Source organism: Spea bombifrons, chromosome 5 (genome assembly GCF_027358695.1).
Source record: "Spea bombifrons isolate aSpeBom1 chromosome 5, aSpeBom1.2.pri, whole genome shotgun sequence".
In the NCBI taxonomy this organism is placed as follows: Eukaryota; Metazoa; Chordata; class Amphibia; order Anura; family Pelobatidae; genus Spea; species Spea bombifrons.
Window position 1 is genome coordinate 28671248 of NC_071091.1, and position 26753 is coordinate 28698000.

General features: G+C 39.0%; 1 protein-coding gene across 2 annotated transcripts in view; it reads right to left on the bottom strand.

Annotated features, from left to right (window-relative positions):
* The window catches only part of OSBPL10 (oxysterol binding protein like 10), a 133412-nt gene that overhangs the window by 61705 nt on the left and 44954 nt on the right, over nucleotides 1-26753 (bottom strand). The window contains exons 3-4 of one of the 2 annotated variants that reach the window (XM_053468004.1): nucleotides 23637-23710; nucleotides 11099-11290 (exon numbers count right to left, since the gene is read on the bottom strand). In XM_053468004.1, the coding sequence (XP_053323979.1) occupies nucleotides 11099-11290; nucleotides 23637-23710 (266 nt within the window). The remainder of the gene's footprint in view (nucleotides 1-11098; nucleotides 11291-23636; nucleotides 23711-26753) is intronic. The other variant, XM_053468005.1, reaches the window with a different exon arrangement.

Below are 26753 nucleotides of genomic sequence, written 5' to 3' on the forward strand. Positions count from 1 at the left end.
TGTGCGAGTGGAGCCACTCGCACAGAGCGAACCGCTCTGTGCGAGTGGAGCCACTCGCACAGAGCGAACCGCTCTGTGCGAGTGGAGCCACTCGCACAGAGCGAACCGCTCTGTGCGAGTGGCTCCATTCGCACAGAGCGATTCGCTCTGTGCGATCCGTGCACATAGACATGAAGAATACTTACCTCCGGAACGCGTCACATCCGTCACGTAGCTGAAAGAAGGCGGAGACTGCAGAGCGTGTAGCAGAAGCGGGGAACGCTCGCGGAGGTAAGTAAAAGGAGCCGAGTGCTCCAACAACGAATTGATCACTCGATTAATCGATAACGGAAATCGTTATCGATGATTTCCGTTATCGATTATTATCGATTTTATCGATTCGTTGTTTCAGCTCTACAATTGACAATATCAACTTGACAGACCCAAAATATGTTACAGAGGCTGAAATATTGCAAGCTTAAAAATGAAAACAGTAAATAATAAACCTATGCAGTTATAGCGCACAGGAAATGTAATTCCATCTATTTGGGAGAAGTAGTTAACCCCTTAACGACCTTTGCCGGTTCAGGACCGTCATGGAAAAACGGTCACTTAATGACCTTTGAAGGTCCTGAACCGTCAAAAAATTAAATAAGCTTAGAAAGTGATCAACGATCACTTTCTCGATGTCGAGGCATTCAGCAAGGCCAAGATCGGCATGGGGGGCCATGTCTGGCCCCTCCCCGGGGCGTCAACAGCCGCCATACATTGTATGGCGGCGGACGCCCGTTTTAAAAGCGTTTGATCGCCTCCTAAACTTAAATGGTGTCGCTGGAATGCCTCGATCAAGAGGCATCCAGCGACACCAAACACTTACTTCTGGATGGGCTGTGACCGCTCCGGAGAGTGGTCACAGCCGCAGCTGCCGGTGATCTTCGCAATCAGCAAGATGGCGGCGCCCGGGGAAAAAAAAACAATAAAGATGAAAGAGTTCGCTAGACGGTCTCCAGACCCTCTAGAGAACTCTGGCTCCACATGCAAGTCAATGGAGCCCAGCTTTCTAATCACAATGTGATTAGTAAAATATTCAAAAAAAAAATTAAAAAATAAATAAATGTGCTAACATTTAAAAATAATTATGCAGTGATGTCACTAGATGAACCATCCAGTACCAGCAAAATGTATAAAAAAAATATAAAAAAAGTATTAAAAAAATAAAATAAAATAATAAAGTTTATTATTTTGAGCAAGTGCTAAAATTTCTCAAAAATCTCAACAAAGAGTTAAAATAAAAGCACTTCAAATACCCAAGGGGTAACAAATGGCTGATGGGGTAAATTGGAGTGGCCGAGCTCAAAGATAGGGCATAGGTACAGACTGACCAAAATGGAGAAAAAAAGCACACTTCCCAAATGTGGCATTTTAAATCTCAAACAACACGACAAACCCATGCATGTCGGGTATCACTGCACTCAGGAGATGTTCCTGAACACACATTGGGGTGTTGTTTGACAGTGACATATACCAGAACCTGTATATCTATAACTAAAGTACAATTTGTGTAAAAAAAAAAAAAAAAAATTACTATTACAAAGTTTGACAAAGTGTGGTTGTATAACTGTTGCATGGAAAGGGTTAAAATAACAGCATTTGAAATACCCTGGGGTGTCTAGTTTTCAAAAATATATGGTTTGAATGGGTTAAATTGAGTTAACCGGCTTCAAAGATGTTCCAAAGAGGAGATGGAGGCAGACTGACCAGATTTGTTAAAAAAGGTTTGGAAATCATAAAACGCTGCTTGTACTTATTGCCCTATAACTTACAAAAATCAGCAAAAAAACATAAAAACATTGGGTATTTCTAAACTCAAGACAAGCAGTAGAATCTATTTAGCTAGTTTTTTTACTTGCCTTTTTTAGGTGAGTAAAAGATTTTTCAAATAAAAGTCATAAAATGTGTTTTTTCAATTTTTCACCATGTTTTTTTAATTTTTTTTATAGTAAATAAGATGATACAATCAAAATAATGGTATCTGAAGAAAGCCCATCTTGTCCTGAAAAAAACAATATATAACTTATGTGGGTACACTAAATGGGTGAGGAGAAAATTACAGCTGAACACAAGCACCACAAAAGTATTAAAACAGCCTCGGTCCCACAGGGTACAAAAAGAAAAAACGAGCCCGGTCCTTAAGGGGTTAAACTGCACTTTTAAGTGTTTTGCTATTCAGATAATTAGTATCTTCTTATAATCACTGGGACCAATACAATAGCTAATTGCTCATGTATAATACTTCAAAGTAATTTAATACATTCTTTGATGGTGAGGTTATACAGGCCATTCTATTGTCCCTTTTAAATACAACAAAGGAAGGAGGGAAGGGGGTACAATTCCCATCCTTACCTTTCTGATGCTTAAATGGAAAGTCCCATGGAAAAAAAAAATAATAATAATAATAAATTATTTTGTCCCTAGAGGCTGCCATTATTGTCGGTTATGTGATTTTGGGTAACATTCGCTGCACAATCCCTACATTGAGCTGATTCTTTATGGCAATGCTATCAAGTCTATTCCTCCACAGACTCCTCATCAGTCAGAGTGTTTGGTTGGGTTATTAACAATGAGCCATGTATTGTATTCCCAGGGCAGGCTACTCAGAGTCCTCTTTCTCTAGGAGAGTGACTTAGCAAGGGGCAGAGCTAGCCCCAGATAGCTTAAATCGAAAGGGAAATAGGACAGGGAGTGCATGTCGAAACATCACTCACGCAACCAAGAGACAGAGCAGGGTGACCCAGAAAAGCAACACTTCAACTGGAGACTCAAAAACACAGGGAGTTCTCAGGTACAATGATAAAGAGTCAGAATGAATGCTCCAAAATAACAGTGATGCCAAGTAAGCATGACTGATTTACTTGAAACCTTGGAAACAGGGAAGGCAAGGTCAGGGGGTGCTGATGTTTTTGATGGACAGAGTAGACTGCTGCTGATGAACAGTTATTTATAGTAGTGCAGGTGGCGCTATACATACATTAGCAGCAGCAGCAGCAGCTACAAGGAGACAATTTGACCAAGTGAGTGCCCTAAGCAGTCACGTACGCCCCTGTCACTGTCTATCTGTCATGTCTCTATTGTAAATAATATGGCTTCAGTTTTCTCTTTGATTTACAGTTTATTCCCATAAACTGAAAGTATCACTGACAGCAAAAAATAAAATGACAATCGTGTCACAAAAAACTGCACAAATCTTGTATGATACTAGCAGTTAAAGGAGAACAAAAAATTATCATATGCTTATGCTGATTTTGTATTAGCTTTGAAGGCTTTCTAACATTTTGTGAATAGAGTAATTCATTTTTAATCGTATCCCCCTCTCCCTTCTTTATGACCCAGGACATTCTGTTGTGTAAGGCTGTGCCTCCTCAGAAGCAAACCGTTACTGAGCATGTATGGCACCAGATGGTATGGACCGTGGGATATGATGTTATGGCCGAGTGTTTTCAGTCCGGCAGCACTCTGGGAGTGTGATGAAGCATCTCATGAACCAGCTCAAGGCTGGCCAAAACTACAGGCCTACAGAACCCCACAGCTCTAACCCCACTGGCCACAGGCGGTCATCTAGGGTGTTGAAAGAGTAATCCATAGTTGCCAACAGCTCTGAATTTGCTGGAACAATTGTGCCAACCAGGCTTGTACGCCAGCTCTCAGATTTCCAGTCAAAAGCCCAAGGCTTAGCATGCTCAATGCCCAAACTGGGCATTGTGCGTGCGATAATTGCTTGAAGATGTGTACCGCATGAGATCCTAGAAAGTTATAAAGTATTGTTATCTCACTATGTTTATATGCCTGGAAAAAAAGTATAAAAAAAACATTTTAAGATCTGTTTTGTGGCAATTCTTGGTTTTTCTTTTCTTTTTTTTTTTATTTACTGGTTTCTATTTCTAAAGTTAGAGTTAAACGTTATTACAATTCATGGTTCCATTTCCACTCCTATTACTTATTCCACTGCAGGTAAAGTCAACAGCAGCTGAACAAGGGCCTTTCTTTATTGTCTTTGGATGAAATGCGACACGGACTCCACACGTCTTCGTCAAATCAGAAAGGATAATAATGCGGGTAGCTGAGAGTTTGATTTAAAAACCCTCGTATTTGATCTCCATGATGTTCAGGCCTAAATTACAGTCATAGATATCAAACTAATAAATGGATGCTTCACCAGCCCATCAATACAAAATGACACACATAATGCTTCAGGCAGTCCGTTGAGGGAATTAGAGGTCAAAATATTATCTCGGCTCTCATTTTAAATCTTAAGTTTAACTTCCTAGACGTCACTGATTTATTGTACCAATTTCACACAACTGCATATAATCACAGAGCCAGCCCTGTCACTTGCAACACCCAGTGTTTTATATGTAATAGTATTAAATACTGCTGTAGTCCATGCAGAAGCTATTTTCTTTAATTAATAAAGTAAATTAGGGTCATGTATGAAAAAAAATTTCTGCAGGTGCAAAATTTAAAAAAGTGTTTTAATCACTATAGCAACCAGTCCCATAACAAACTTTATTATCATACATGGAAATTTGTCAAAGTGGGCCGCCCGAAGTTCTTCCTCTTCTGAGGTAGTGGCCTCACAAGGGGCAGGGCTAGCCATGCATATAGGTGGAGCTAGCTGCACATAAGGGCAGAGCTAGCCCAAGGTAGCCTTAAACAGGTTGAGAGGAGGGAAATGGGTGGGTGTGGCCAAACCCTCCTCTGTGTGGAGAAAGAGGAAAGTGATCCAGAGAGCAGGGAAAGCATTCTTCCACCCTGAGACTCCAAGTCAAACACAGAGGGTCTATTCACTAGAGGGAGAGTTTGTGGCAGTGCCGTGACTTCACTATACATTATAAAATGTTGACACCAGTGAGCTTCTGCTGTGGGAAGAGCTTGGCTGGGCTGGCTCTGTATAAAGTCAGCGAAGGTTCTGGAAAGTCTCTTTACACACAGACCTTCTTGCTAGTGATGGCCATTTCTAATGAATGGTGACGTGAGAGTTGAAACAACAATTAACCCAATCTACAAGCAAACAGCTCCTTATCATACTGCATTGTGGTAAACAAAAGAATGTCTCAGTGTTAATCACACAGTCTATGGAGAAAAGCTTTTGTAAAAGTAAGATAATACAAATAGGACTCTATTAACATTGCCGCAGTACACTGGCACCCTCCAGGTCTGCACACAAGGATGGACATATCCCTACTCCTGCCCCAGGGTATGAGAGATTCTGGTTGCAGATATACTGCCATTGAAGCTATAATAGGGTAAATATTTTTTTTATTGCTCTAATTAACCAATTAAGCAAGTCTTACCTAATAGTTTTCATTGAGGTTCGCACAATGTTACTCTTAGGAGATTAAAATACCCCATCCCTAATTTTCCAGCCAGCCCTCCCTTCCTCTTTTGTGCCTTCTCCCTTGATTATTGCAGAGAAATCTCCCACAGTATGGGTCCCAGCTGTCTCCATACCATGCAGTCGGCTCCTCACTGTCAATCCTACAACATTTTAAGGACACAGCCGGTGCTTAATATCTTGAGAGAAGAGAAGTTGGCGTAATAGAGCAAAACGCGTTATTGCCACTTTAAAGCCTTCACATTTATAATGTTCCCTGGTATTTGAACTATACAAATCGTTCATTGTTACAGTATAACTATAGTGTTCACAATGAAAAGAGGTCTGCACTTGTGTGCTAGTATGATAGGAGACCATTGGTTGGCGCCACTGTTAACATAGGGAATAAGTCACTACTACAGTAGTCGCATCTTGTGCCTGGTTTGCCAATGGCCTCAGTTTTCTCAGTCTTGTCCTTGAAACTGTGTGCTTCAGTGTAATTCTAATAAACATTTGAAAATAAATGTTACTGCAATTTTTTTCAGTCCTAAACAACATGATGCTAATACCTCCTAACTTGTAAATAACACTCAATGTATCAAGGGACCCCAGGGGGCTGTAAAGTCAGCAGTGAAGAGGCATAGACACAATATTTCGATATTTCTTTATAATGGGCAATTAGTATGTGTGCGTGTGCCTTAGTAGAGAGTGGCAGCATTTGCAGAAGGATAAGCCTGACTGATTTTTAAAAAGGATTTGTATTGCTACGTACTTTGACACAGCGGTTTTTTGGCTGCCAAATGAAGTCTGCTCTCATTCATATTACCGCATGACAAATTCTTCTCTGGCATGGCGTTAAGTAAATCAATACAAATGACTCCATTAACACCAGATTAAGAAGTTAATGGCACTGGCTATACGGTATGCCTAGCAGTACAAATAACTGCAGCTCTTGTGGGATAGAGCACTCTGTGTGATCTTAGGGCTATTAAACAGAAAAAAAAACACAAAATCTCTGTATCTGTTTAATTAAAATACGCCTTACAAATGAATTCACCTACCTCAAAATTACCAATATTTTTAAACAAGCGATACCGTCTAATGGTGCTTTAATACTCTTTGATATTTCATACAATGTCACTGGCCTAAATTTTTATTTATAATATATATATATATATATATATATTAATTGCTGGGGTAAACATTTCTCTATCACTGTGCAACATGGTCATCGGCAAATAGGGTGGTCACTCAGCTCGTGTAACACTGATAATGCAAAAGCCTATTTTTTTGGCAGCATTCCCAGAAAATGTGGTTAGGGTTCAAGGTAGGTCTAATAAATGTAACAGGTGCTGCTTATTAAGTATTAGCAAATACAGCAAATACTTTATTTTATTAAATTATACAAATCTCAGTGGCTTTTTGGACCTCAAGCTTCTTCGGCTGGAAGGCTTTTTCACATATCCACCATCCTCTCAGTATAGTAAGTCTTCTTTACATTCAGTGGAACTTTACCACATTTAAGAAAAGTAAAAATCTCAGGGGAGCATAATTAATATGCAAATGTCAATTTACGATTTCAGTGCCTGTAGGAATTTACCTCTACAAACAAGTAAGGCTTATATTATAATTGAGGGCAGCTTCTATTGCAGGCACTGAGTAAATTACACCCTCTTCCCTTTTCATTTTTTTTTTCTCTGCAGCAGGACACTGTCTCACATACTGACCTCCCTCCTCCCCTACGTGAGCAGGTGAGGGGTGAGGGAGATACAAGGCAGGGGCACAGACAGGACTGAGCAACAGAAAGAGAGTTATTTTTTGGGCAACTAATTTTGTTTCCAAATAAAAAAAAACAATAGCATAAATAAGCCCTTACTGGTAGAGAGGGCGCTAGTCTCCCACAATGCCATGACATCTCTGCCCCAAAATGGCTTGTCTGCTCCACATTTGCACACAAACGGCTTGTCGGAGCCATATTTGCCAGTAAAAACAATGAGTGTAAGAGAAAACAACAGTAGTAATATATTGGTGTGAGCACTTCAGTGATAAAAGGGAGCACTGAGTAATAAAAAGAAACAAAAGGCTTAAAATTGTAATGCGTATTTAAAAAACACCATCAAATAAATGTATTGGTAAAATAATATATGATTATACTGATGTCAGTATTATTGTCCAGTGACAATAAGGGGTGAATGCTGTTGTGCACCTAAGCATTAGAGAAAATACTGTTGGCCCGGAAGGAGTAGGGGGGCCCAGACCATTTCTTTTGTAAGGGGCCCCAAAACTACTGATATATGAATGCATATTCGGATGGTGCACTGAGCGCATATGTGCTGCCAACTTCAAAGGAGGGAGGCACGGGCTTTGCCTCAGTCTCCAGAAGTGTGAGTGTCAGTGTGACTGTGATTAATAATGATAGTATCATCTTTAATGCACACAAAAGGTAAGTGGTCCCTTTAAATTTACATTTGGTCCATCTTGAAAATGCATGGGGTAACTCTGATATTCTTCTTTATGGTGTCCATAAAGGAGATTACGGACGAATATCGGACTAGTGGTTCACATACAGCCTACAAGCCCACAGAATAGTACCCTTGCTCTTAGATCTCCCTAGACATTCCAGTTCAAAAGTATTCTTTCAAAAGGTAGAATATTTCTAAAAACAAAGCAGTAATCTTGGATTGTGTCTCAACAGAACTTCAAAAGTAGGGACAATGCAGAAGATGAAAGCCGCAGCAGTACTGATCATCATCAACAATGTCTCTCCTAGGAAATGAGCATGTTTGATAAAAACATATTGTGAATGCTTTTTAATTTTTACAGTATATCTTGGTATGTGTTCGTATGTATAATGGCATAACCGCTTACCAATTTAGACATATAAGAAGGAATAGCTACACATAGTAGACAGCCCACAGCATACACTATTTGAGAATATGAATAATTAAAAATCTACTCTAAACTTCTTAGAGACCTTGTACATGATATATACCGGTAATTAAAGACATGATATAAAAGGCCTGATCAAATGAAGACAACATTTTTAAAAAGCTTTAGTTTCTGAACTATCAATTTATTGCATTTGGGGAAAGTCATCTTAGGAAGAATGTTGTTTCTCTATGGCATGTCTTATAATCAAATGGATTTTACAATAAGCCGCATCTTATATTTTAAAAAATGAATATCAAGTCAAGTAAGAAGACTTTCTCCATGTTCAACGACACGTCTGACAAAACAGTTCTCTAATGCAAAAAATGACAGGTGTCGATTTCAAGGTCATTTTCACGTTAGAAAACTAGGCTACTTTAAAAATAAAAAATGACTGTTGTAACTTTATCATCAATCCGACCAGATATATCTCCCGCAATCTCGAAGTGTATCTAATACACATCACATGCTTTTATTAGTTTTTAATGAGGATTTTGACCTCGGCAAGATGGAAATTCTCAGTAGTCATTAAATTTAAACAACACAAAAGGCCAATATATTAAATAAGGCTCTTTATTTTACACTAATATTCTTAGTATAAGGAAAACTCACCGGAGGCAATTGAAAGTAAAGAATTAAATGAAACAGAAAAGAGCTTGTCGGAGGTACTGAGTACATCAAGAATAAGCTTCTGAGTAGACTCAATCCTAAAATATACTAGATTGTACTATATACATATACATAAACACATTAAGATGTATGCATCCAAGTTATAAATATTATACGTATGTCCCAAACATAAAGTGCTTTATTTATTTTTCCATTTTGGAAGAATGCATTCTAACACATTCATAGGGTACTTTAATTTGCATTCTTCTAGAGTAGGGGTGTCAGGGACATTAGACTGTCCCTTCAATATGCTTCCTTTACTTTGTGGAAAAATAACTTATTTTCTTCCAACCCTACAGCATAATACCCCCTCTACGCTCCATGGTATTTAAATAGGAGCTCTAAACGTACATGCCTGCAGAGTCTTGTTAGACCTTCTGGAAACAAGGCCGGATTGGTTATGCCAGAGCTAAAGTCGCTTGATGATGGCTCACTATTCCGGAACACTGCGTTTTATATGATCTCATATAGCGCCCAATCTGCTGCTGGAGTGTGGAGTGCTGTCGGCTAGCAGCACACCGGGCATTTCCACGGGTTGCGAGATGGCCAGTATCTGCCTGGAAATCTCCCAGCTGGCTGGAGGTAAGTGTCTTGAACATGTCCAGTCTCGGCAGGAGATGCATTTGGCCCAACTCATCTCTGCATCGAAGAGGAGGCTGTACCCAGAGAACACTCAGCTTTCATATGAATTAAAGAGTTTAAGGAGGCTTGAGTGTAACTTTAAATAGAGGAACACTTTCAGGCAATGTCTCTATTAACATACCATGATAGCATTACACCTTAGTCTAGTTTCCCACATATATGTTTACCATGTATATGTTTAGATAACAATTCAAGCTGAATGTGGCCATAATTAACCTCTAAACCACTAGGAAAGATGACAAAAGAGATGAATCATTACATGTGATAAGCAATTACCACTGACAGATTATAATTTGATTTGCATTCTGTTATGCAGCATACAGATACTTCTTTTGAAATACTCCGACATATAAATATGAAACTGCTGAACTGTGACCTTCTCTCTTGGAAGATAATACATTTCCGCTGTCATTCTTCCACAGCTATGACTTATGGTGCTGATTTACATCAAGGCTACTTTACTTTGTGGAAACGCAAGACTAAGATTGTAACAGAGGCAAAACAAAAACAACTCAAGACATTTTGGTGCAGAAAAGGCAAATAAATTCCAAAATGTCATGAGGCTTAAAAATTTGATTTACATAAAATGCAGGCAATATTTATTTTTAGAACTAATTGTCTGTGTTGGTTTTAAGTTTAGGCGAGTTTAGTGTGCAAGTCCTTTTAAAATATTTACATCTAACAATTTCAGTGCCAATCCTATTGTCCTGAACTGCAGAATATGATGGTGCTATATAACTATATAACTCAAACCATGTTTGAATGGAATTTGCAGAAAAATAATGGTATTTTCTCTGTGTAGTAGAGCTCAGGAGCCAATTGGCAGCCTTGTCCTTAACCCCTTCCCCGAAAGACGTATTTTGTGCTTAAATGTAAATGAGAAACTTCTGTTATAGGCATGCAACAGGAACTCTCAAAACCAGTAATGTGCACAATAACTTAAATACATACAGACACAGAAAAATAAAACAGGTCACGGGTGAGGCTTGACTGATAAATGTCAACTTGGGCATCAATAATGTGATCAGAGTTTAAACAAAAAATGTAGAATCAAAAGTCCCTCTGACTTTGGTAAGTTTTATAAAAGCTATATGTTAGCTAATGGTTGCACTTGAAATGTCAATTATCAATGTTATTATAGGCACTGAGTATTGGGCTAAATTATTTTGGTCATAGAGGGTTTTGGTGTAAATCTTCTTTTAGAGATATAGGATTCAAAGCTTTAAGCAATATTGTACTTTCGGTAACGTGTAAATAGGTGACTTTATGGACCATCTAACCATTGACACATCTGTTTACTGTCAATACTGCCTGCTAGCTGAATGCTATCAAACATCTACTCAAGGATCCAAGACCTCCATGGAACAACGACCTGCATTCTACTACTTTTACACTGATATCCCTGGATCTTGCCCTGTATAGGTGATACAATTATCAAATGATTGCTGGAGAAAAAAATCACCCTATACGGGGGCATGTGCTACTATTACTGAAAAATTAGTGTCTGACCTCTTTTACGTCATGTAGCTGTGGAGGACTCTGGTTCTTGGATCTTCTGGCAGCAGCAGGGGACTTGTGGTGTGTGACGGTGACAACACTGGGGCCAATGTGAGTCAGGTGCCTCTGGCTCCCTGGAGATGATGAATTAGATGTTCCATGAGGAAGCAGTGAAAAACTCCTTGACCTCTGAGACACTGAGCTCTACAGGAAAAATAGAGCAAGTATGAATATATATTTTGGAGACTTCAGAATTATGATCCGTATAGGACAAAATAGTTCTAGAGTGATCAAGTGTGGCATAGCAGAAATTTCACTGGCCTATGCTAACAAACATCCTTCACTGACCTGCGTTCCAGTGATACCCAAGTAACACTTCAATGAGAAACTCTGCTCGATACCTTACTTGATGACTGACCATTGACATCTCTCAGTCAACAGTGGAGGGTGTTTGTGCATTCTCTCTGTACTCAAACCAGATGCAACATGTCCTTGCCACTGTCTGCTACCATAGCAAGGCTGGGAATTAAAGCCAGCATTGGAAGTAATTCAATACGTTCAATTATACCATATTTCATGGTGCCATTTTTGGACAAACTGCACACGTCGGGATCCGCCCCCAATATTTTTTGTTCATAATAGGGACAAGCCATGCATTTTAAAAGTATATTTGAAAAACACATTAGTCATAAAAAAGATACATAATGAAATACCTAGTTTCTAATATCACTGTGGCCCATGACATCATGTAATGGGTTGGGACCAACTGAGGGAGCTACCAACGGGGGGAGTATAGTTTTAATAACGTAAAAAAATATTTACTGAATGTAATTCATTCAAATTACCCACCACAATCATTATCCCCCAACCACCATATTCATACCCCCATCATCATATTCGTTCCCTACCATCATTTCCATCCCCTACCATTATTACCCCAGATTGCACCACAATCATCCCCCTCCATCTTCATGCTCCCTAACATAACTTATCATCATCTCTATACTCATCCATTATCATCTTTAAACTCTTCCCTTAGCACCCCCTATATTCACACAATATTTAACAATTATTTTCCTTAATTCAAACAAGTCAATAACATACTTCTTTTTTCACCTTACATCCTCGCCCTCTGGAAATCAGCATGATTTGTGCATCAGCGCTGCGTCAGATACAATTCTATATTTGTGTATAAGTTTGAAAAGGAGATCTGTGTATCAACCTGCAAAGATCTCTTTTGCACTTGCAGTTTCATTGGAGGCTGCACAATTAGATCTGCCCCAGGGGAATAAGCCTACTGGGCCTGTAAAAACTCTGGGATGTATTTACTTAAGCTGCAGGAAATGATTTCAGGATAGTTTTTGGGTTAACACTCTAAATTCCGTTTGCATTAAACAGCTTTGTCATTAATGACAAATTTCTCTGCAGGAAGGGACAGGCTGCATCATGCATTGCTCTTTGGGGTTGAGCCTTCATAATGAATGAATATCATAGGATATATCGTAATCCAGTACAAACTCTCAAACAAAACCTCACTAAACAAAAACCAAGGTCAACCTGAGAAAAGACTAAATGTAACTTATCACCCCCAGGGGTTCTAAACTAACAATTCAGTTATGGATTCAGTGTGGCCTAGTCTAGCTTGCCCAGCTTCCACTGCTCTGTCCTGCTCTCCATCAAGCAGAATCCCATTTATCCCGCCACATCTTGGGATTAAAAGTATAGCTCTAATTAATTAGTTACAGGTGAAGGGGCAGATGCTTTTGGAGTACCTTGGGTCCTTAGCACCGGTCCCCTACTACTCTATCAAACAATCTGTCACATATCCATCCCCCAGTCCTATCAGAGGACCTTTGTCCATAAGCAGTGAATTCTGGAGAGACCATCAATATTTTGCTTACCTTTACCAGCTCTGTGCTCAATATAAAAGTTAAGGAGTTATAGGCTAAGAAACCATCTGGTGACCATGGTGTTTTTCTCTTTGTTTTGCCTCATTCAGGTCAAGAACATGTGATCAGTAATCAACTTAAACTTTCTGCCTAACAGTTAATATTTTAAAGCTTCTAGTACCCATTTTATTGCTACACAATTTCTCAACCAATGAAAATCTCTGTTCATGCAGAGTTAGCTATCTGCTTCTCCCTGCTTCTCCCCAATGCACTTGAGAAAGTATCACTCCCAAGAAGGTTGACCACATTTTATTTCTGCTAGGGATGCACTGATATATTGGTGGCCGTAATATATCGACTGAAAAGGGCCTTATCGGCAAAATCCTGAAATAAAAAATCATCCGCAGGGGCTGGGCTGCTTACCTGTGCGTTGCTCTGTGCAAGCAGCATCTCGGCCAGGAAAAGCAGGAACCCAGCAGAGTGAATTCTGCTCCATTCCTGGGGGCGTGGCCAGAGAAGTTGTTTGAGAGGAAGCAGCAGGGCCCCTGCAGTAGTCTGTGAGTGAGAGATCTGCAGGTAAAGGGGTTTGGGAGGGTCTATGAGCAAGTATGTGTGATTAAGGGAATGAATGAGTATCTGTAAATTACCGTATTTGCTCGATTATAAGACGAGGTTTTTTCCAGAGCAAATGCTCTGAAAAATACCCCTCGTCTTATAATCGGGGTCGTCTTCTCAGACCCCCCAAAAAATGTCTGCTGGGGCCATGCTGCTTACCGGTCGCGAGCAGCGTCTCTTCTGTTAGAAGCAGGAGGACAGGAAGCTTGCAGCGTCCTCACAGAGCTCTATCTCCCCCTCCCTCCTCTGGGGGCGGGGCCAGAGAAGTTGCTCTACAGCCGGTCCCCTGCAGAAGTCTTCGAGTGAGAGATCTGCAGTTCAGGTAAGGGGGTGGGGGAGGGTTTTTGGGTAAGTATGTGTGATTAATGTGTGTTTAATGTGTGAAGTATGTGTGATTAATGGAATGAATGAGTATTTAAATGTGTTTGTGTGTGATAGCATGGATGTGTAAGGGGGGTGGGGGTTGTAGCATGGCATAGGGAGGCTGTAATCCCACTACTATCATCCCCAGGTTCCAGCATGTACTGGCTGCCTTGGCTTGATAGGAGTGTGATTGCTGTTAGCAGTTTGATATAGATATATATATATATATATATATATATATATATATCAAACTGATAACAGCAATCACACTCCTATCAAGCCAAGGCAGCCAGTACATGCTGGGTTAAAAGGCATATCATGGGGCTGAGTGGCATATAGGAGGTTAAAATGCATTTCTGGACCTCCAGAAATGCATTTTAACCCCCTATATGCCACTCAGCCCCATGATATGCCTATATACCTCCAGAAATGCATTTTAACCCCCTATATGCCACTCAGCCCCATGATATGCCTTTTAACCCCCTATATGCCAGAGTGGCATATAGGGGTATAAGGCATATCATGGGGCAGAGTGGCAAATAGGGGGGTATAAAGCATTTCTGGGGGCAGAGTGGCATAACTGGGGGGAGGCAGGTTGGCAAATAAAAGGAAATTTAAAAAATATATTTTTCTCAATCATAGCTTTTATTAAACATGAAAAAATAATTTACATGAATTAATATTTACTGGTAAAACTTTTTTCCTATAGGGTCGTCTTATATTCAGGCTTTTTGTTTTTTTCCTAAATTAATATTTTGATTTTGGGGGGTCGTCTTATAATCGGGGTCGTCTTATAATCGAGCAAATACGGTAATCAGTATATGAATGTGTGTGTGGGTGGTGATGGCAAGGCATAGGGAGCCTGTAATCACACTCCTATCATGCCCAGTTTCTAGCATGTGCTGGCAGCCTGGGTATGATAGGAGAGTGATTCATGTTAGACATTATATATATATATATATATATATATATATATATATATATATATATATATATATATATATATATAATATTGTTATTAATTTTTTTGGCATGTTAACCATTTTTATTAAAAGTAAGTAACACACCAAATTCTAAAAAGATGCAATAACAACAGCAATCACACTCCTATCATGCCCAGGCATACCTAGATTCCAGCATGTACTAACTGACTTTGCATGATAGGAATGTGATTGCTGCTAACAATCACATAAGTAATATTGTTATTGAAATCACACTCCTATCATGCCCAGGTTCTAGCATGTACTGGTTGCCTGGGCATGATAGCAGTGTGATTGCTGTTAACAATTATATTAATATATATATTAATATATTGAATATTATTGATTTTTTTGTCCCATTTTGTGCATTACTTACTTTTAATAAAAGTGTGGTTATTTATTTATTTTTTTAAGGAGGGTGGGTCATTTTCGGTTTTAGTTCATTTTCGCCCCAAGTGAATCCTTAATTTTCAGTTTCGGTCCTGAATCACATACACACTGATTCACATATACTATTACTTATTAATTTTTAGGAAGCCTTGGAAACCCCTCTATTACCAGACATGAGCAGATTCCGAGAATTAACTCCACTATTACCAGACATTACACACACACAGTGACACAAACACAGTCATATAAACAATCAAACACAGTCACACACAGTTTGGTGTGAAGTAGGGACAATGCATTGCGGGACTGTCCCGGGTAATCCGGGACATGTGTTCACCCTACTCCCAAGCCTACAACAGAAGCATCAGTTTGCACTAAAACTACACTAAAAATCTAGTGTGACTAAAACACTGTTTACTCACAACATGTCCTAAATACATGCTCTGTTTCAGAGTTCCATTTTATTATTACTGGTTATTTTGTCATTGTTAGCTCTGCCAAAGGGTATAGCAATATTAGTTAGCAATAGTAGTATCATGACAAGACTCTGTAAAACCTAATAGTGTAACCCAAATATTTGGCTCCTTAGAGACCTATGGACCATTTAGCCTTTAAGCCTGAAGCCAAATTGAATCAACTACTGCCTGAACTCGAGGCAGGTGCATTTCCCAATCCATGCTGTGAATTGCTTCTGTGTCAAGATAGGCAGCTGTAAATTCACTATGGGTGTAGAGGATCTATCATGTGTTGGAATGCCTCTGGGGCACCATGCATACCAGATGTTAATACTTTACATTAGGATAAACCCTCAGGTATTGAAAACACATTTTTATCTCTTCGCTCTCTTCTTTAAGAGAACTTGCCTGTAACCTTTGGTTAAATCTGTTTCAGTCAAACATCTGGATCTATCAGTTCATCTATTCTGAGAAAAAGATAAGCACCAGATCTGCAAATGTAATTTAATTTACGTTAGGGTGACCAGATGTCGCCGGTTTCCGGAGACAGTCCCCGGACACTTTTCCCAAAACAAATTATGCCCCCGAACATGGCCCCGGACTGGCCCACCAGACCAACATTCAAAGCGATACTCGTGCGGCCACGGCGTTCAAATCGACCATAAGACCACCTCAGCTTGCCACCTAATAAAAAAATTATCAAAAGCTTTCAGTCACTTATATATGTTTCTTATGCTAACATAATTGCAAAAGGGCTTCCAATCAATTAGTCTTTTAAAATGATAAACTTGGATTGGCAAACACAACATGCCATTGGAACACAGTAGTGATTGTTGCTCCCTCTGGAAAGGGCCTCTGCACACCTATGAAGATATTTAATTTAAAATCAGCCATTTCTGTTTCATTTACAATATTAACAATGTCTACATTGTTTTTCTGATACATTTCATGTTGTTTTAATGGTCAAAAACAAGGACAAGTGACCCAAATATTTTAAATGGTGCACTTAGCAGCAATAAATGATGTGCAATTTCCTATAACCACACAAATGTGAAAAAAAAGGGAAAGAGAAATAAGTTCAATGAATCTAAATGTCTAAGAGATACCTTAACTTTACCTACTTCTTGAAAAATAAACATAAACATTCAGCAATACAGAAAACATTTAAAAAATATAAAAATACAATAGTGTAATATCACTATTTTTGGTGCTTTACTATGCACTTACATATTCCTTAGAGGTTATGGTCATGTCATCAGTGTGGATTGTTGGATGTCAGCAATAAGGATTCTAAAGAGAATGCCCCAGCTTCAGCTTTACCAAATCTGTATTTCTTCCAGTTAAATCCAACAGAAAGCAAGATTATCAAGTTTCTACAATATTTTTAATAAGAATAACATCTTACATACGAGGTAGATTGTACCTCGAAGTAAAAACAAAGATCTTCATAAATCCAAAGCAAATTCATAAAAAAAATAAAACTACACTGGGAAAACACTGGGGCCGACTGACATGGAAAAGGACTTAGGAGTCTTGGTTAACAGTAAATTTACCTGTAGCGACCAGTGTCAGGCAGCTGCTGCTAAGGAAAATAAAATCATGGGGTGCATCAAAAGGGGCATAGATGCCCACGACAAGGAAATAATTCTACCACTGTACAAGTCACTAGTCAGACCACACATGGAATACTGTGTACAGTACTGGGCACCAGTGTACAAGAAAGATATAGTGGAGCTGGAGAGGGTTCAAAGACGGGCAACCAGAGTAATAAGGGGAATGGGGGGACTACAGTACCCAGAAAGATGATCAGAATTAGGGTTATTTAGTTTGGAAAAAAGACGGCTTAGGGGGGACTTAATAACTATGTATAAATATATAAGGGGGCAGTACAGAGATCACTCCCAGGACCTATTTATACCCAGGACTGTATCTATAACAAGGGGACATCCTCTACGGCTGGAGGAAAGAAGGTTTCTACACCAGCACAGACGGGGGTTCTTTACAGTAAGAGCGGTGAGACTATGGAACTCTCTGCCAGAGGAAGTGGTAATGGTAAACTCAATAAAAGAGTTTAAAAGGAGCCTGGACGTGTTTCTTGAAAGCAATAATATTACAAGTTATGGATATTAGATTAATAGGGACAGAACGTTGATCCAGGGATTTATTCTGATTGCCATATTTGGAGTCGGGAAGGAATTTTCCCCCTGGTATGGGGCAATTGGCATCTGCTTCATAAGGGTTTTTTGCCTTCCTCTGGATCAACACAGTAGGGACACAATATGTATATAGGTTGAACTTGATGGACTTTGGTCTTTTTTCAACCTTATGAACTATGTTACTATGTTACACGTTTTGGCTTTAGGGCTCTAACTAGGCAATATATTGGAAGGGTGCAATTAACAAGATAAATATATTTTTGAAGAAATATCTAAAGTTAAGGTATCTCTTAGATGTTTAGATTCATTGCACCTAAGCAATGGAATAAGTATCTTGTGATAATACCTTTTTTTATTGGATTAACAGAATTTTGGAATGACAAGCTTTCGGGAGCTCTTCTCCCTTTCTCAAGTCTAAAACATTTCTGAAATGGTATTATCACAAGATACTTATTCCATCTGTTATTTGATATTGACACCACTGGACTAATACGGCTACAACCTCCACTATATGTATATATATATATATAGATATAGATATACATATCTATATATATATACATACACCGATCAACCATAACATTATAACCACCTGCATAATATTGTGTAGGTCCCACTTTTGCAGCCCTGACCCGTCGAGGGATGGACTCCACTAAACCTCTGAAATTGTGCTGTGGTATCTGACACCAAGATGTTAGCAGCAGATGCTTTCAGTCCTGTAAGTTGCAAGGTGGGGTCTCCATGGATGCATCCTGGTGCCATGTGTTCTACAGGTAAGCGACGCACAGGCACCCGGCCATCCACGTGATGTAAAAGAAAATATGATTCATCAGACCAGGCCATCTTCTTTCATTGCTCCATGGTTCAGTTCTTATGCTCACATGCCCATTGTAGGCACTTTTTGCAATGGACAGAGGTCAGCATGGGCACCTTGACTGGTCTGCGGCTACACTGCCCCATACGCAACAAACTGCAATGCACTCTGTGTTCTGACACCTTTCTATCAGAACCAGCATTAACTTTTTCAGCAATTTGAGCTACAGTGGCTCGTCTGTTGGATTGGACCACATGGGCCACCCTTCATGCCCCCTCATGCATCAATGAGAATTGTCCGCCCATGACCCTGTCACCGGTTCGCTGTTTTTCCTTACTTGACCCACTTTTGATACTGACCACGGCAGATCGGGAACAAGATTATTAGTGTTATTCACTTCGCCTGTCAACATTCATAATGTTTTGGATGATCGGTGTATAGTCATGTGAAAAAAGAAAGTACACCCTCTTTGAATTCTATGATTTTACATATCAGGACATAATAACAATCATTGTTCCTTAGCAGGTCTAAAAATTAGCTAAATACAATCTCAGATGAGCAACAACACATGACACATTAAAACTTGTCATGATTTATTCAACAAAATAAAGACGAAATGGAGAAGCCATGTGCAAAAACCCTATGAAAAAAACATAAGTGTGTACACCTTATTGCTTCCATAGGAGATACAGCCGCTGGAGCGGTGAGAGGTAAGTGGGGGTATCTATATGTGCAATTGCTTTTGTATATAACTATGTATGTGATAATGGATGAGTAATTGTGTGTGTGACCATGAATGTGCATTTGTGTGTGTGTGTGTGTCAGCATGAATTTGTAATTGTGTGTGTGAACATGGATGTGTTATTGTGTGTGGTCATGTATGTGTACTTGTGTGTGTGAGAATGGAGGTGTAATTGTGTGTGTGAGCATGGATGTGTCATTGTGTATGTGTGTGATCATGGATGTGTACTTGTGTGTGTTTTAGCATGGATGTGTCATTGTGTGTGTGAACATGGATGTGTAATTTGTGTGTGTGTACATGAATGTGTAATTTGTGTGTGTGTGCATGAATGTGTAATTGTGTGTGTGTGTGTTTAATTGTGTGCGTGCATGGATGTGTAATTGTGTGTGTCAGCATGGATGTGTAATGATGCTTAATCACTTCAGTTAATAAACATTTACGTTTAAGGAAGTACAAGAATATGTATGCTATATAATGTTTTTGTTTTAGTCGAATAAAAAACAGTAGTTCTCCAAATATGAGTGATTAGCCTATTAAACTAAAATCAGTTCTGATATAGCTGTTTTACTAATCTGATAAATTATTCTCAATAGGAAATCTACATCTGATTGTAAATACTAAAGATTATAACTATAAGTCTTTACATTTAAAAAGCATGATTTAAATTGAGTCTTACTGACTAGTGATTTTAATCATAATTTAAATAGTGATTTAAATCAACTTGATTTAAATCAAATCCACCCTGACACTGCACCTCCAATATTTTGTTATTTTCTTTTTTAATACATCCTGATATGTTTTCTTTAGCTAAGCCATTACGTTCAGAAACACTGTACTTGGATAGCATTCACACATAAAATATCTAACACGCGTTTAGCAGCCTGTTTTGACCTTTTCCATGTTTAACTACCCAAAGCTAATTTTGTCTGAATTTTAAATGACCAATTACTCATCTCTCATCGGTGCCATTTTATCTCAGCAGGTCAGATCTCTGGTGAATGAAAACACAGGCCAACTCATGCAGAACTCAACACAGCATCAACACTTAATACGATACCACTGACTAATATGCAGACTTCTGCCTTTCATACAATACAGATTTGTCTACCACTTAACCTGCTAATTTGTGTGTGAAAATTGAAAGTGTGAAAATATTAGTTATTACTCTGTGTTAAATGGTGTTTTAGATGAAACAAACCGTATTGTTTTTTATTTTATATTTTTATTTTCCTATTTTACTTTACTTTTTTTCATTTTATACTAGCTGGCATATTATTTTACTTTTTGCTTATGTAGTTGCGTTTATCTATCTATCTATCTATCTATCTATCTATCTATCTATCTATCTATCTATCTATCTATTTTATCTAGTTCCTTAATCTAATACACTAATCTCATTGCCCTGATACCCCCCCACTTCTTACTCTGTTTTTTTTTTTTCATATTCCATATTAATCATGTTACTGTGAGTTATATTCCATGGGAAAACATATATGCTTAGTTTGCATCCAGGGCACAAAATAAATTGCAGTGTTTTCACACAATTTGGTTCCAACTGGACAATTTCACGTAATCAGCATGTTAGTCGTAAATGAGGCATATCAACATTTGGTATTCTTTCTCTCACAATCCCCAAGGGTGCACTCGCTCATCCTTTACCATTTCCCCTGCATCATTATTTGTTTAAAAAATTGATGATTCAAATTGAACGCAAACTGAAAGCTGCCTGCTGGCTTTAATCTGTATGTAGCAGAATGTGAAAGGTAAATTTGTCATACTGCTCACGGAAGCTAGAATAGAGGCATCCATCAATCGACCAGCACAGACAGTATCATAGCACTAACAATATTACTCTGTCACTCCTTTCTTAGAGGCTACTACTTTAAGTAACTTATTTTGTCATGGTTTTTAAAGCAACATAGATGTATCTAATTTATTATTTGCTATTATCCCTATAGTAGGATCAAAGTAGGAGCTTTCTGAATGTGCTGGAAAATTGAATTTGGTAGCAGTTTTTGTGTAATTCCATTTGGTTAAATGTCATTACATAATCCTATTATGAAATGTCTATGCTAGGAGGAGACACAGCTGACACAAGTTGTGATCAGGGCCATCAGGATACTATTGCAGATGTACAAAGGGTACAAATGTGGTAAGCTCTATGCTTACCAGTTGTGTACCTCTGCACACCCTCTTAGTATTCCAAAACTAAAATTAAAGCTAATTTAACCAAGAAATCATACCATTCCTCTTCTCTACCCAGTGTGCATACAGAGACCCCATATACATGCACACCATGCCCAGAGACATAAGGGAGCATTTAAAAAAAACAAATCAGTACAGTGACTGAACCCCCCTTGCAGCTTTAAACCTCAGGGTTAATATTTGATATAATATAGAAATATACTTTATCATCTTATCACACACTTTGGTATAAAGTTGGGCAGGGGACTGATTATTTATTTATTTTTAATTAATATATGAATATATTTAAACCCTTAAGGACAACGGGCGGTCCCTAAACCCATTGAAAACAATGCATTACGAGCCCATACATGTACAGGATTTGTCATTAAAGGGTTAATCTTAAGCTTCCGTGGACATGCATGCCCTCACCTACAACTTAAATACCGTATTTGCTCGATTATAAGACGAGGTTTTTTCCAGAGCAAATGCTCTGAAAAATACCGCTCGTCTTATAATCGAGGTCGTCTTCTAATCAGACCTCATTCTGCTTCGGTCGTGCTGCTTACCGGGCTTTGATCTCAAGCAGCGTCTCTGCCATTAGCAGCAGGAAACAGGAAGCTAGCGCAGTCCTCACATAACTCTACCTCCCCCCTCCTTCCTCTGGGGGCGGGGCCAGAGAAGTTGCTCGCACAGCCGGGCCCCTGCAGAAGTCTTCGAGTGAGAGATCTGCAGTTTAGGTAAGGGGGTGGGGGGTTTGAGTGTGTGTGTGTATGTGTATGTGTGATTAATGGAATGAATGAGTATTTAAATGTTTGTGAATGAGTGTGTGTGTGTGTTAGGATGGATGTGTAAGGGGGGTGGTAGCATTGCATAGGGAGGCTGTAATCACACTTCTAACATCCCCAGGTTCCAGCATGTACTGGCTGCCTTGGCTTGATAGGAGTGTGATTGCTGTTAGCAGTATATATATCTCCAGAAATGCATTTTAACCCCCTATATGCCACTCAGCCCCATGATATGCCTTTTAACCCCCTATATGCCAGAGTGGCATATAGGGGTATAAGGCATATCATGGGGCAGAGGGGCATATAGGGGGTTAAAAGGCACATCATGGGGCAGAGTGGCAAATAGGGGGGTATAAGGCATTTCTGGGGGCAGAGTGGCAAGCCTGGGGGGAGATGTGCATAACTGGGGGGGGGCAGGTTGGCAAATAAAAGGAAATACAAAATATATTTTTCTCAATCATAGCTTTTATTAAATATGAAAATTAGTTTACATGAATTAATATTTACTAGTAAAACTTTTTTCTTATAGGGTAGTCTTATATTCAGGCTTTTTCTTTTTTTCCTAAATTAATATTTTGATTTTGGGGGGTCGTCTTATAATCAGGGTCGTCTTATAATCGAGCAAATACGGTATATTTAGGGACATGCACTCGCAAACAATTCTGGTCACACAACTGACAAGTTTTTTTGTTTGTTTGTTTTATTAAACATACCCAAAACAGAGACCTTCAGCCAAATAAGTTTTAAGTGAGAAGAACATAGTCTATTATTTTGGCCAAAGGACTTAAGCTCCTTATTAGGGGTTAAATGGGTAAATCATAAAAATCCAACCCTCTCTCTTCATTTAGTAGTAGTTATTGCAGAGCATGATGGATGCTCCCTAGACAGCTGCCTAAGGCCACAGGTGTCTACTACCTGTAGAGGCCCAGAGACCTTCCCTTAATTGACTCACTGAAAGAAACAGACGGTAAATGTCTATGTCTTCAACAGAGCACAAGAGGTTGTGTTTTTAGAGTTCTACCAAAGGTACACAGAACTGTTCTCCCTCCTGTTGCTAAAAATGTCTTCCATTCGTCAAATAAGGTCCAGATTTTATGTTTTTAGCTTGAAACTCCCAAAATTGATAATTCAAATGTAAAGCAGATTAGTTGTATTATTTTGGGTTTGTTTTTACCTTAGACTCTGTGTGATACTTGGCACATGCTTGTAAGTTATTCAGCCAGAACTGTCTCTCATTGGAATCAGAAGCTAAAAAAGAAATGGAAACAAAGTGACTGTGGAGAAATATTAGACCAAAATAATCTTATTCTTCTATAACATCATCATCATTATTATCGTTATCAGATATCATCATAGAAAATACATATATATAAAATTGCTGAATATGGAATAGGAGTTACAGACTATAGGGGAGCTGAAAATCTATATATATTTCATGATTTATTAAACGATAACTTCTTAATTGTTTCTTTTCAAACTGTATTTAGATTTTTACTAAATACTTGAAAACATAGGAGTTTTCAAAAGAAAAGATAAAAGCTGTGAAGGTGACCGTTCTTTAAGCGCACAATTAATACTTAGCCATTCGTGATGGTGTTCCTTAAACCTAAACGTTATTGTGATAGCACTGCATGTTATCAACAAGCTCCAGAAAAAAAAAAATTAGGTAGAGACAGAAAATCATAAACAAGATCTTAAAAAAAGCTATGGAAAAAAAATTAAATGGTAACGAGTGAAAAATAAATTGATTTCTAGTTCATGTGTATAGCACTGAATCAAAACTAATATCTGCTACTGTAAGTATTTAGTATTGATTTAACTCACACTGCTTACTAAAGGGCACCTTCAGTAGTTGATTATTTTGCCAGAAAAGAAAACCAAAAGATAAAAAAGAAATGAAATGGGTAAAAGTAACATTCTGAATTTTCAAGTAAAATGAATTTTTAAGATGTTAGTCTTCAAAGCAATAAGAATAGAACTTGTGACATGCTTTTCTCATCTTTTTAAAACAAAGTTGTCACCTATACACAACTGCACATCAGTCAACACTGAATAAAACAACTGCATCTATGTCAGGTTTCATTTACTAGAGCTGATTCACTAATATTAAGTTGTCAAATTGGAGTTTGAAGTGAAACATAGGTGTAAATAGCTGGTTTTAACTCGCAAAAAGTAGGTTTAGTAGACTGAGATTTAACATTGTTATTTACTGTCAACATGGTTTCAAAAACTATAGAGCAGGACTGAGAATCGCAAGTGGAAACAGAGCCTAAGCGATTCCTACTCCTCCTCTACATGTATTGTGTAATAAATAGAAATGCGTGCATGTGATGTGGGGAAAGTAATCTGAGATGAGGGCAAACTTGTAAATAAACGCCCCTGAGTAACAGATGTCCTTTTCAATCTGGTGCATTTTGACACCCTTTCTATGATGAAAATGAATACTCGAAGGTACAACATGTCAGAGTGGCAAGTTGCAGAACGCTCATTCTCCTGGCAAATAACTTCAATCGAAATGGATGGCCACTATTTTCCCTATGTGGCTTCTCAGAGGTTGGGGTTTCTTGCTAGGGGCAAAAATTATATAACCTGGTACACTGTTGAACAGCAACGGCTTGGTACGGTCTCTACAGTACAAATGGGCTGGTTGTGGAGGTTGTGGAGAGATGAACAGCACCCCTGAGAGATTTGTTTGGCAGCATGGAGACTTTAAGATATATGCATACCTGGGAACTTCTTCATTCCGGTTACCCGGAGACTTCCCTTGTGGGACACGGCCAGGACTGCCCACTGACGTTAAAGGGCAAATAGGCGGGGAGCGAGGTGTGTCAAGACCCTGCTCCTACGACCTGGATGATTCGTGTGTTGACACGGAGAAGCGGTGCTTCACCCGGAGATTTTCGAGTCAAACCTGGAGAGTTCCCAGGTATGGATATATGCTGCTTGAGAGGGTATGGATCAGGGGTATAGCTTCACCAATGCATAAATAAAGCATTCCAGTCCCTGCGCTGCTTTGCAGAACGCCTTGTATATCATATGTATGTCCTATCTTTGAATAAATACAATCAAGCAAAAACTCATTCCAGCCTGTTACTGGCCTCAGTAAAAGTATGGTCAAGGAGTCAACTATGCAAAATGAGTACTTTTTTGTTACATAAAATGTTTTTTTTATTGTGGCATAATATTAGAATGTTTTGGTTATTCTATGAAAACAATTAACAACCTGGCCTTGGTGGTGGTGGTAATTTTCCTCTCCTTACTTTTTTCTGACCATTAACAATCATTTTTGAGCTAGCTCTAGTTATAATACTTTATAAACATGGCGATTTTTGTTTACAATGTTGGGGCAGACTGAGAGACTGAAGCTAGACTTCCTTTTCGAGATTGACTTGCATGTTTATTTTATTTTTTTATGCATATAAGCTTTAATAGGCATTCTATATTACATTTCTGTAATTCTTGTGATCTTTAATAAATAGCTAAGTATAACTGAATTCTCAGTCCTTTCTTATAATTGTGTTCACGGCTTCATTTATTAAATGTGAGACCTATCCACATGTATAAAAATGAAATTTGGGTGGAGACACTTAGGGTGGAGAATAACCTCTTCTTAAGACATTACATGGAAGGAAAGGTGTGAACCCATCACAAGCCAGAAACCACAGGTAAGGAGGGCCCTGCTCAAACAAGTTTACAATCTATAATCTCCTTTATACTCACAACCCTCACTAAAAGAAAACTGGCACCCTCAAGTTGACTTTGTATGGTTAAATAAGAATGGATCTGTGATGTTGGATCTACATTGATTTGTTTCCCCTTTCCATCTCCTATTGTCAGGGGCGGGCTGGGAATTGCCCCCCAGGCCGCCCTGAATCTTAATTAAACGGCCGCACAGCCGCCCACTGAAGTGGCCGATTCGGCCGTGTCAGGGCCGCCTTTAATGTGGGGCAAAAGTCTGCAGCACCCGCAGTGGGCCGGCCAGTCCATGGGCCGGCACACCGAGATGCTATTGCGGCAGTTAGACACGGCAGCCGCTTCAAAATCTTTTAAGCGCCCAGCGTCCATGCACATGCCGCTCTTCGTCCCATCCCTTTGAAGACGCGACGTGACGATCAAGGGGGGCGGAGTCACACGGAACAGCTCCTCGTGACAGGGAAAAGAACATGTCGGAGGAGAGCAGTCTGCAGGGACTGTATTAAGTAAGTATTAAAAAAAAATTTAAAAAAATAGTTGGGGTGATAGGTGTAAGGGGACCCATATTCAAAGGAGGGGGCTGCCTTGGGACAACAAT